Below are 13232 nucleotides of genomic sequence, written 5' to 3' on the forward strand. Positions count from 1 at the left end.
GCCACTGGGGAATTATTCCAGTGGTCTGGGACAAGAGGGTGAGAGCCACGTCAGCTTCCTCTCTGCCTACCACCTGCACTGTCTCTGTGACTCCTGTACTCTCAGCAGACATAGGACTCGCTCTTAGACATGAAGTCAACCCAGGGCGGCAGTGGAGACGTGGGCCCTGTGTGTGGAAAATAAAATTCCTCCTGCCAGGGCATCACTTTGTTTTCAGTGTGTGAGACAAACTTCGAAATATCTTTCTTTTCTATCACCATCATAATAAACTTGGTATAACAGGAATTCACAGTGAAATACTCAGCTTTTGTTTCATGTTTAAAGTCATCACTGCTGTTTACAGTACTCAAGATGCCTCTACTTTCTGGGTCTTCTATGGAGTCATCTGCCCCACTAATGGAGTTGGGAATTCATTTGCCTGATGCCTGCCTGCCTGCTTCTCTCTGTCTGTCTGTCTGTCTGTCTTCTTTTCTCCTTCTGTCCTTCCTCCATTTCTTTCTTTTCCTTTTTCCTTGTCTTCATGGAAGAACAGACAGATACAGCATAGCCGTGTGAGGCTTGGGCTAGTGGCTGGGATTTATACTAAAACTAAAAATTGGCCTGTGAATGTGTCACAGAGACTTCTTGTTCCACGAGCAGGACCTCAAGAGCAAGGGCTAGAAAATGGAGTTTTCTGCAAGGGCCAGGAAATGTGTGAGCATTTTCCATTTCCAAATGCCTCAGGTCAGGTACGTTGCCCTGACCCAAGCAACTGGCTGACATTTTTGCTGCATGTGCCAGGGACCTCTCACAGCGTCTCCTGAAGGACGTGCAATCCCTCCCCAGTGCACAAATGCACAGGCAGCATTTATAAAACTGCAGGTGTGTGACTTGCCAGGAGCTAGCCATGCTCTCTCCTCCCAGAGTACTTAAATGACTATGAAGCTTCAATCTCTATGTAGGATGATTTTTAGTTATCTCAAGACTACTTTGGTTTGTCCCTTTTCAAATTCTATATATGCACCCCTCCCATATCTGTGTGTATTAGTGACCTTTTTTCACAGAAAGTCACACTTTCTAATGAAAAGTTATGAATTCCTGTCTTCATAAAGCAATGGGAATGTGGGGGAAATCATTTTTCTTTAATGATTATACCTTATGATGACATTCTCTGGTAGAACTGGAGATTGAGAACAGTGAGGAGCCTTCCTGCTTCTTTGTCTCTACTATGAAGCATTTCTAAGTGGGATTCTCCTAAACCAGAGGCTTTAGTAAAAATCAACAAAGGTCTCTTCCTCACTGGCCATCTTTCTGCTGCAGCTCCGGTGGTTGGGGAAGAGGGATGCAGTATTCCCGTAACACAGCAAAGCTTGGCTTGGGCATCAATGACATGAGAACTTTGTGGACTTCACTTTCCATAGCAGAGCATGACTTCAAAGAAAAGCAGACTCAGAGGCGGGTGGTTTTATTTTAGATTCCAAAGTCTGGAGATTTACCACGAGATTAATAATCCCAGGATGTGTTGTCTCTCTGGTTTAATATTTAATATATTGCCATCCTTATGCCTGTAATTCCAGCTCTCAGGAAACTGAGGCAGGAGGAATGTTTTAAGATGACTACAGACTATGTTACATATGAGACTGTAACACAAAATTTTCTTTTGAAAGTGATTCTGCGTAGACTAACTCTTCTCTTTATCTTTTCTTTCTCCTTTCTTCCTCTCTTCTTCCCTTGCAGGTGGTTCAGAAATGTGTTCCTTTCCTCGTCAGGCATTTGAAAGATTCAACCCACAATGACTTCATCCTAAACATCCTCATAGAAATAGCAGGCTATGAACCACTGGCTTTGAGCAGTTTTCTACCAGTGCTGAAAGAGATTGGGGAGAGATTTCCCTACCTCGCTGGACAAATAGCAAGGATCTTCGGCGCAGTTGGACATGTGGATGAAGTAAGTTTGGCATCTCTCTCTCTCTCCCTCTCCTTCCTTCCTTTCTTTCTTCCTTCCTTCCCTCCCTCCCTCCTTCCTACCTTTCTATCTCCCTGAGTTATTTAGAAACATCTCTAACCTCTGAAGTTGTCCATGACTTCTTTGAGCTTCCATTTCTCTTTTGAAACTTTTTGTGTCACCGGGGTCTCTGGATCAAAGTAGCAAGAGTCTGTGGAAAGTTCCAGAATTGAGAATTCATGGCTAGTGTGTCCATTGAGGTAAAAGAAGAATTAAAATGGACGATTTTTTTTAGCTTATTCAAGACCACCATGTAATGCAACAGCCCTTAGCAGGGCTCCATCATATTATCTATTGCAGCTGTGTTTAGTCCAGGAGACCGAGAGCAGAGTTAGGTCTCAGAGACAACCCGAGAGCCCATAGGTATGGTCATAGAGCACTCTGCGCACTCTGGGTGATGCTATTTGGGAGAGATAAATAAATGTTTGTGGATATTTAAAAGTTCTAGTGTAAATATTTGCACAAGGGAGTCCGGCAAGCGCAGCGGGGTTGTGGGCATTAAACCAAGAAAATACATCTAGCAGTTTTCAAAGGCCAGGCATGTGAGGGCACATAGACATTGTGTGTCTCTGCTGATTTTACATAGGGAATCAGAATTCCCATTTAGCTATTAAAATAAAAGTCAGTATATAATGGAGAAGGTTTTCACTTAGCCAACTTACACACAACTTTCAATTAAATAAATATAAAATTGCCCAATATTTTTAAGGAATCTCATAGTTCATCTAAATTTAGTGCCTTAGTTCGTTATAACATCAAGTTAAAATTCAGAGAGGGACTGGAGAGATGGCTTAGTTACTAAGAACACAGGCTATTCTTCCAGAAGACCCAGGTTAGATTCCCAGCACCCACATGGCTGTTCAGAAACATCCATAACTCCAGGTCCAGGGGATTCTGACACCTTCTTCTGACTGTGTCCCCTTTCCTTGTACTTCATTGCAAGTACCAAAAATTATTTTAAAATCTTACCATTCAAAAGCCCTTCATTAGCTTTAAAGTGGGGATTTTAACAGTCTAAAGTTCATGTGTCTTAGCGCTGAATTTGAGTGACTTTGTTCTTCCCCATCAAGAAAAGCTTGTAGTGCAACAGTGTCAGAGGCTAGAGCCAAGCAGCTGGGTTTATCGGTGTGTGCATTTCTATCTAGGCTCTCTGGAGTGAAACGAGGCATTTCACTGAGGCCCATGGAGAGTCAGCATGAGGGCCGACATCCAGTCCAGCATCCTGGTCACCTATAAGAGTACAATCCACAGGGAGAAAAAGCTTAGCCCTAAACCCCTCTACTGCTCTGTGTGGAGGATTCAGGACATGGGGAACTGGAGGAATGTGGGACTAAGTAAGGCGTGGGATGACAGTGGGTTTTCTCTATAAGGCAGCCATGGGACCTCTGTAAGCCCTGGTCCTTTGAGCCTCTCCTTTATCCTATATTTGATCTTATTTAAAAATTAACTTAATTAGAATTTTTCTCCTTGACACCCAAGCAAACATCCCAGTGGTGTTCGGGGGTTCAGTGTATCAGGAATTCAAAAGATTATAGAAACACAGAAATTTCAGACCAAATTCTGGATCTTGTTCCAAACTTTGAGATATACAAACTGGAGCTGAGTGGAGGGAGCCTCCTGTTAACTGTCTGAATCCCACCAATAGCATCCTGAGAGTATATGTCATCATCAGCCTAAGATGACCAACGTGTAGAGTCAAGTGTTATTAATCGACTCATATCTCCCCTTCCATGCCTACATGAAGCCAGGCATAAGATCTGTAGATGACTGCCGGGAAGCAGACCAGATGTGATTGTGAACTCAGGGCCCATCTGGGTAGGCAAACTGTTTCAGCAGCTTGGTAGCAGCATCCCAATTTTGCCATCTGCATTGACCAGCATGGGAAAGCTGTATGCGTAGAACAAATCACAAAATCCCACAAAGCCTGTTTTCTCTACCCCACAAAGTTAACTCAGAAATTGTTTTTGTCTAGATTCAAAAAGAAGTCATGCTAAATTGCTGTGTTATGCTTGGGTCGTCCTGGGATGCCATGTAATGTCTGGTAGGCAATTTCCAAGCACATACTTGCACCTGAAGCACAATTACTGCCCTGAGAGTTCAAATGGAAGAGACCAAAGGGCGGAGGGGACAGCCCTATTCCATCCAGTAAAGGTCCTATTGGTTCTCTCAGTTCTCTATCGCTTGGGGAATTTACCCTTCTCTTTGGGGAATGCGCATTTGAAGTAAACACACACGCAAGAAATAGTAATTTAGTAGGCTCATCCTAACCACTGTGTGCGTGTGTGTGTGTGTGTGTGTGTGTATTCTTTTTCAATGAGGAGATTGAAATGCTGTGCCCCCTAACACCAGACATAACTTCCTAATGACTTCTCGGGGTCCAACCCCTTGATGAGTTTCAGTGGCAACATTAGCAGCATTATTGCCCTACTCGTATGGAGAAGGCCAGTCAAGGGGCTTTTTCCCACTCAACTGCGTCTCTTGTGGCGCTATCTGCTTTATTCCCAAAGAGTCTGTGGCCCTACTTCTCTTCTCTAGGCTCATCCGCTACTATAGGAAACTATCAGAATATTTGTCTGGGCTCAGTCCACCTCTACCTCCACCCCTACTTTTCTCCTGTCTCCTGACTTTCCGACTACTTGGAATTTTAATACTTCCCTGAACACATCTGCTTCAGCATGCATCGTGATCTTTACACCCCATTTTGACCGGATGGTGGTTCCCCCTTCTCCTCCTTACCTTGCCTACCCTAGAGCAAATGCTGTCCCTGGTGTGAATTCTTGCGTGCTTCTTTGAGAAAGTGAGTCACAGGGATTCTGTACTCCCATAGCACTTGGGCTGCTCCTCACACTGACTAGCTGTGCCAGGTCGGCTTCTCCTCCCACATCTGAAATTCCAGAGACTCTGAGTCGCCTCCTGATGAAACACTCTGATCAAAAGGAGCTGGGGGAGGAAAGGGGTTAGGTTCTACTCTTCCGGGTCACAACTCATCATTAAGGGAAGCCAGGGCAGGAACTCCAGGTAGAAACTTATAGTCAGGAGTCAAGTAACAGTGCTACCTTCAGGATGGCTTTCTGACTTACAAGCCCATGCTCGGCTAGTTTCTTATATAGCTAAGTCCAGCTCTCTAGGTTTGGTACCACCCACAGTGGGCTGGGCCCTCCTCACCACTTAATAATCAAGACATTCCCCACCTGATAGGGACAATTACTCAATGGAGCATCTTTTATAGAAGATTCTAGGCTAATTAGGACACCACCTGAATTCACTTGTGGCCAAAAAAAAAAAAAGAATGAACACTCAGGAGTACTATTAATTAATAACTTGAATGCTGGATTCTTATTTGACAATTTTGTTTGATCATACCACCCTCTAATTCCTCTATGGGGCATAGTTATAACAAGAGAGGAAAATAATCAAATCACACTGTATTATACACACACACATATATATTTATTTATTTATTTATTTATGCAAACATATCAAAAAGTAAGGAGAGGGTTGGGGGTAATAGCACAATGTTTAGCATACACGTGATGCACATGGTCCTAGGTTCAATCTCTTGTAATATAGTGACTGAATAAATAAATGAATCAATTAAAGACAGAGGAGGATAAGATATTAATATGGAGAAGTAGAAAACTTTAGAGCCTATACAATTTATCTCTGGTATCCAACAAGTGAAAAATGACAAAGAGAAGACCAACATCCAGACAGCATGTGATGGGGACATGACCATCTATGATACCGAAGGACCCTGCTTCCCTGATAGGGGACCTAAATAAAAGGTAATTCTGAATGGATCATGAAAATGAGTAGCCAAGAGCCCCAGACTGAAAAGTCTCAGAAGTACAACTTCAGTAGGGTCCATTCATCTCTGTAGACAGTGGGATGGCCACCAGCAAAGAGATGTCAGCACTTTCTGACTGGCCTTATTGTCTGTTCCTTGTTCATCGAGTTTGTTTGTAGACAAACTGGGCCTAAGAATGACATTAGGGAAGACAGCAACCGTATAAATGACTGGCTTTGTCCTAGGTTCTGCAGTGCTGAATGGATGTGTAGATGTGGGTCAAGTCAAAATATGGGTGAGGAGAATTAGAACCAACCCACCCCAGAGACACCTGCCGGCATCATTAAAGATGTAGGGCAGAGCCAATTACCATTACCTTTTTGAACAAACAGCCACTCTGTGCAATGCCTGCTGTATATTGGTATATATAATGATTGACATCATTCCTGGGGAAAATAAGGGTAACAGAAATTTAAGGGCATATTTCAGGAGTTTTGCCTTGAGTTCTTAGGACACTGCAATCATACTGCTTTCTATAAATGACAGGTGGTTCCAGGCCCCCACCTGCAAAAAACACTCAGCAGGCTCACAGCAACTTTTATCTTTAAACTCTCATTAGTAAGATGGGAAGGGGGCTAAATTGAATCCAAAGTGGGGTGGAGTGCTTGTGTGTGGAGGATAAAAACCAAATGTTGTTCTACTTTCAAAGGCTTTTGTTTCTTTGTTTTCATTTTCTTCTTCATTGGAGTCTTGTCCATGCAAAAGATCTCACAGCACATTTTTAGGGTGTCGAGGTCATCACAGTTCTCTTTCCTAACTAATAAACATGGAAAGGACTCCTCCAGAAACCACGTTTTTTGAGATACCAGCTTGAATCTGTGGGTTCCCTCCACCTAGCTAAGTCTTAGCTCAATAGACTAAAGGTGTTTTTCTTTACCAGACACATCCTCAGTAAAGCCTAATCTCCTTGGAACATGGACTCAACATGTGGCATGTGCTCTGAGCCCCTTCCAGACCTAGGAAGCAGCTGCCCCATGTATAAAAACAAAAATGAAGTGATCTCACGGCCAGAGAAAGGATGCTATGGCCACTTGTTTTTCCTGAGCTGTCCGCCACAAGGCTGCACCTGCGAAGAGTCAAGCAGCATGCCCCAGAGTGCAGTCCCTGCCATTATGGGTGTTAGGTCCTGTGCCATCTGTCCTGCTTTCCTAAATGGCTTGAATATGCTGGCCAAGCAATAGGATATGTTTATTACATCCTCTCTGGGCTTAGAGTCATGGACACTCTTCAAATCGAGATGTGATACCCATTTTGCCCGGGTTGCATTTCTGTGACATCCGGTGGCCCTACAGAGTTTCAGGAAGGAGAGGAAAATGATGACAAAGGCAGTTGCGAGCCAGATTGATGTTCTCATCCGGGCTGCTGTATAGCATCCTGCAGAGCAGAGGTGGCCATCAGCGGACACCTTCAATATGCAAATCAAGACCGAAGAATCTGAGGGGTGGGGTTTTCAACTAGGGGAAGGAGCTGCAGCCAGGAACCTCAGCTTTCCCAGGGATCATGAATTTAATTAAAAGAAGTAGGCTGTTTAAATTTAGAATTTAATTGTTGGTTGGTGCCAGCTGCGTGCTATCCAATTTTACAAAACTATCATCAGTTGAAAGAGATATTTGTTATTCTAAAATGAAAATAACTTCTCTTTCTTCCTTCCTTCCTTTTCATTTTTCCTGGAGATTTAACCTAACTCCATGCTTATTAGGTGTTAAGTCAGGGTGCTGTAGAGAAACAGGAGTGATAGAAAAAATTATATGTGTTCTACAAATATATATATGCACATATATTATATACATACACATCATACGTGTTATATATATGTTCTATAAATATGTGCGTATATTATATACACTATACATATATTATATATACATATACACATGTGTACACACACACACGTATATATAATGGTCCACCTATTCCCACAATGGCTGTCTCCTAATAGATAGTCCAAGAATCTAGTAGTTCAATCCACAAGTCTAGACATCTCAGTGGGTCTTCAGTGTATGCTGGGATTCCAGAGAAGTAGGCTGTAATGTTAGTGAAGGCACGGACTTAGCCTGTGAGAGTTAGGACAAGCAGGCAGAGAGCCAGCGCTCCCACCTACTGTGGCCTTCAAACAGGCTGCCACCAGAAGAGGTGGCTCACATTTAAGGTGCATTTTTCTACCACAGAAGATTTGGATTCAGGGTGGGTCTTCCCACTTCGAACAAGTCAGTCAAGAAAACTCCCTCTTAGGTGTGTCTAGCCACTTGGGTTTAGTTAATTCCTGATATAGCCAAGTTGACAACCAAGAATAACCACCACCCTAGGTAAACATTCATAGCCCTAGTCTCTGAACACGACTATTATATCTATATTATGAAAAGAACTCAAGGTATTGATAATACTAAGTAAACTTGTAGCAGTGTGTAAAAATATTTGTACATATATATGTGTATTATATATTAGACTTTAAAAATAAAAGTGATGATATTTCTTACTCCCCATTCCGAGGGGTGAAGACAGAGCTGCTGACTGTGCAGGTGATGGAAACCCAGAAAGAAGAGACACAAAGTCTCTGCCCTAGGCCAGTTCATAGGGAATAGGATAAGAGAGGCATAGACAGAAATCTGGAATTTAATTTGGTACTTTCTGTTTTGAAGTTTGAACTGGACAAGGAAAGACAGAGTAACCCCACATGGGGGCTTGGGAGTTTGTAAGAAGACAAGGTTTTGGAGGAAGGGGAAGAAAACGTGCACTGGGAAGCATAGTATGTACAAAAGCACTGGCTGCTGAAAGACCCTGAATGTTCTGGAACCCTGAAGAGTTTCCCTGGCCTGGGGGATGGGATAAATAATGGTCAGGAGGGAGGCAGTTGGGCCGGGGCAGTGGATGGAAGCCAGCTTGTGACAGCCCCCCATTAATCAGCAGACCCGTCCTGTGTCCTCTCTCCACTCTGCCCAGGTGGTTTGGAATAATATATTACCTCTGCCCAGAGTATTAACAAGTAAGCCTACATTCCTCCCAGCTCCCAAGGAACTGGAGAGTCAGGGAAAGGGCAAACCATCCCCCACAAACAGTTACAAATGTGTCTAGAAAGAAATGATTTCTGAAGTGACAGCTGCCACACTCGCAGGGTCTGTTTCAGTGTAACTAATCAATGCCTTTTTATCCTCTTGGACAGCATTAAAATGCATGGGAACCCAGGGTGGGGAGACCGAGTGTTGCTTACAAAGGACTTTATGAACACTATCACACTCCTGCTCTAAAGAAAGCACTGAGAAGTACGAAGTTAAAGAAGATTCTGCCCAGTGCTTTGAGAGGGTGTGGCTTTCTCGATTCTCTTAGGAAGTATCTCTCAGGGGGCGAAAATAGTGATGAGTTGGCCCTTCCCGGATAATGTTTTTACAATTCCTTAGTCTGCCTTCCTGCCTGTATAATGGAAGACGGTGTTCTTAATTAACCACCTCAGGGAACATAAATGAAATTTCCCCAGTGCTGGAGTTTTCATTTTGATTTTTAAAATAGCATTTGGTAAATCATATTTCAAGCAAGATCTGGAAGCATTCATAAACCTCCAAGCAGCTTTTTTTTTTACATGCAGAATGTGCTGTGTGGTAAAAAGTGTTATTAGATTTGTACTCTCAAAATATATGAGGGCACTCGAAAGTAGAAAGAGTCTGCTGAAAATCTGCGGCGATGCTGTTCTGAACTGGCGTTTACATTTCATCCTTCCTTATTTCTCAAAAAATCTGAGCCTGAATTTATTCCATTGTGTGTTGAGAAATTGGTACTGGTTCACCAGGTTCCAACGAAAGCCCCGTAAGGAAAGACATACCTGGCAGTTGGCTGCCACATGAAATGTTCGCATGCTATCTAAATCATGATATGGTCCAGGATGATTGAGCATACATAGATAAGATACAAGAAGTCGCAGGGAAGATATAAGAAATCAGGCAGAAAGTCTCATTTCTTCACATTAGTTTATTTCTTGTTAAGGAACAGACAAATGGGAGCTGGAGAGATGGCTCAGAGGTTAAGAGCACTGACTGCTCCTCCAGAGGTCCTGAGTTCAATTCCCAGCTCTCAGTAAGTGACTCACGACCATCAATAATGAGATCTGATGCCCTCTTCCAGCCTGCAAGCATACATGCAGGCAGAACACTGTCTGTGTAATAAATAAATAAATCTTTTTTTTAAAAAAAGAAATAGATAAATAATGGAAGAATTGATAAATGGAAGTCAGTATTTCCCAGTAATTGGAAGTGGAATGGGGCAAGTTCCCCAGGTTTAGAGCTGTGTGGATCCCACAGGTTAAACTGTTAACAGTTCATTCACACGAAGGAAGGGAGTAATTCTCTGTGTCCCATCTCTGCAAGGTCTGTTCACTATGATCAACTTGAAGGGTTTTGAATCATCCTGGAGACAAACCCTGGATGTGTCTGAGCGGTATTGTCTAGATGAGTGTAGGGAGGGAAGACCCACCCTAAAGGTGATGGGTCTATTTCCAGAGACTGGGTCCTCAGGATGAATAAAGAGAGAAAGCAGATTGAGTGCAAATGTTAGTCACTCTCTGCTTCCTGACTGTGGACACAAATTGAGCAGCTGCCTCCTGTTCTTGCCTCCACAACTTTCCTGCGCTTTGGGGATGTATTCCCCGGAACTGCAAGCCCAAATAAGCTCTTTAGTTATCTTTGCCGGGCACCTTTTAACAACAGAAAGGCAGGTTACGAAGACACCCCATAAAACTGACTTGGTAAATCTCCGGAGCAGGCTATACTCCTGCATCTCTCTATTCCACTACTTCTGTGTCCGAGAGCAAGCTTCCTTCACTGGAAAGCAGGACTCTGTGTTGCTATCCCATTCAGTCTCCCTTTTCTCATCCAAAACACCTCCCAGCCCTTTTTTTCCTATGCCGACTCCTTTTCCCGGCCAGTTGCCTTAGCATTGTAATAGACTATCACAGGCTGGTTAATTTACAACTAACAGAAACTGTTGACTCATGGGTCTAGAAGCTGGGAAGCCCAAGAGGCAAGGGCGCTGCATATAACAAGTGATTCCTTAGCACAACAGTCTAAAGAAGAATGGCAAACAGAGGGTGAAAGAGACAAATGGATGTCAAACGATTCCTTTTCCAGATAATGGCATCATCGTTCCATGGATGGGGGCAGAACCTAACCGCACAGCCTCATCCCCTCCGACAGATCTCATGCCTTCAAACTTTAGAAGCTATTAAAATGGCAATTGCATTTCAACTCGCTTTTAGGAGATAAACATTCAAAACATCGGAGCCACCAACTCCCCTCCTTCATGACTGGGAAACACAGCTTATACAGCAGGGGCAAAGGGATGACGTGGGAAGCAGCAACAGTACAGATGTCTCCTGCAGGCGATAGTTTGCCTCCTCCATCTTAGGAAGTGATAAGGAGCACAGAGAGGAGGTGCACGGTCTTTAGTGTCCCACACAGTAAACACATTGGGGACCGCGGGGGCAGGGGTGACTCTGCTCATCCTTGGAGAAGTGATGAGATTAAACACTGCATCCATTCAAGATCTCGATGCAATGGAACATAGCTTTACCCCCCTGCCAAAAGTTTAACATAAAGGTGATACATAGAAAGTGGTTGGGAAAACAGTTGTTTGCTTTGGAAGAGAGCTCTTTAAGCCTTTTCCTCATGGGGTATCGAAGCTACCTTCACGGCTCCATCCTATTAGCTGCAGTTTGCTCTCATCTCTCCATCCATCCATTCATACCCTGCTTAATTCAGTTAGGGCATCTCACCGTGAAAACACAGTTCATACGAAAGGGGAAACAAAACGAAATTCTTAAACTAAAGCAGACATACTTACATGGATGATGGGCAAGATGCCAGGGTTAAAACTGGTGGCGGAATGGCGGGGACACGGCGGGGGGGGGGGGGGGGCTTAGCTTTTCCGTCTCATTCTTCTCTGTAAGCAATAAAAGAGTACTCCACCAAATCTTCTAGCTTATACCTGGAAAGTTACAACCCAACTATTACTGGTAGGATAGCCTGGCTATTTGTTTTGAAATAAGTACAAAGAAAAATAGGTCCCTCGTGTCTCATTATTTAATGGGAACAGTGCATCCTGTGATGAGCTAATTGTGGAAGGTTTTGTTGTAACTGACACAGTTTAACTGAGTTACATTTTTACCACACAGTTTCTTGCTTTCCTTGATGAACAAAACCCAGTATTTCTTTGACTTAAGAAAACTTTAAAGTATGAGCACGTTTTTTCCTTCTTTTTCCTTCTCTTCTCTCTCCCTCCTCTCTCTCTCTCTCTCTCTCTCTCTCTCTCTCTCTCTCTCTCTCTCTCTCTCTCTCTCTCTCTCTCTCCTCCTCCTCCTCCTCTCCATCCTTTCTTCCCTTCTTTTTTTTCTTTTGGATCTATAACAGCATCTGCCCCCACATGGTTCCCATGATTACTTAGTTTCTCTCACTCTTGTTTTGCACCCTCATTTGCCCAGCAGATCCTTGAGGGATTAAAATTGGCCTGCATCTTTGAGTCCACCAGAAGGGTTTCGATGCTGTGTCCCCAATGGTCTTTCAGACAGTGTTTCATTAAAGCAAAAGCAATAGTGGACCCATTGTTCAGGATAATCAATGAGAGGTCATTTACATGAGGGGACCCTGTGCTGTGTGAGAAGAAACACTGGCCTGGTTGAACCCATTCTGGGTCTGCACAAAAGGTCTACCTTTCAGAAGCTACATTCCCAAGCCCCCAGTTTTTAGAGCGCAAATCTCAACTATAGAACGCTTAAATCTTTTATCAAACAAAACATTATGTTTGAAGCTCAAATTAGATGACCTTCTCTAAGGTTTAAGATCTGTAATCATTTAGAGGAGTCAAAGGAATGAAAAGATATTTGTGAGTAGACTCCCACCCAACAAGTAGGAGGAGAGTTTTTTTTCTTTAAACAGAAACATGGCCATATTGAATTCTAGTTGAGAAAAAATAACAATAAATTGGAAAGAGTTACTTGGTGACAGACTATATCCTTGTTTCCCTTTAAAACTCAATCAAAACAAAGACTTAATTTTCACAATTACATTATTCTTTGAAATCCCATAGGCATGTAGTCAAGCTACCTTTCAGTTTAAACCCCAAATCATTTTTGTTCAAACAACTTCTTGAGAAAGACTTCATAAGTCCCAGGCTTAGATATGTCTAGCCATAATTGCTTCAAAAATGACTTGGTTGATTTTTTTTTCCTATGAGGGTGAATTCAGCTTAGTATTCTATGCCAAGTGCACAGAGTTGAACATGGTCCAATTAGCCTTCATTTTTGCCTTGTGACAAAATTTGAGGTTCATACAAAACAAAGGATGCATCTGTTCTCATCAGCTATTTTTTAACTTTTGTTCCTGAAATTTATGTTCAAAATTGCTTTGCCCAGACAGCATTT

The 13232-nt window shown here is 42.9% G+C and overlaps 1 protein-coding gene across 4 annotated transcripts in view; it reads left to right on the plus strand.

Annotated features, from left to right (window-relative positions):
* Positions 1–13232, plus strand: part of Veph1 (ventricular zone expressed PH domain containing 1) — a 186065-nt gene that overhangs the window by 74476 nt on the left and 98357 nt on the right. For all 4 annotated transcript variants that reach the window (XM_057757263.1, XM_057757261.1, XM_057757264.1 and 1 more), the window contains exon 6: positions 1717–1926. In XM_057757263.1, the coding sequence (XP_057613246.1) occupies positions 1717–1926 (210 nt within the window). The remainder of the gene's footprint in view (positions 1–1716; positions 1927–13232) is intronic.

The sequence above is a fragment of the Chionomys nivalis genome, chromosome 24 (assembly GCF_950005125.1).
Source record: "Chionomys nivalis chromosome 24, mChiNiv1.1, whole genome shotgun sequence".
NCBI classification, from domain to species: domain Eukaryota; kingdom Metazoa; phylum Chordata; class Mammalia; order Rodentia; family Cricetidae; genus Chionomys; species Chionomys nivalis.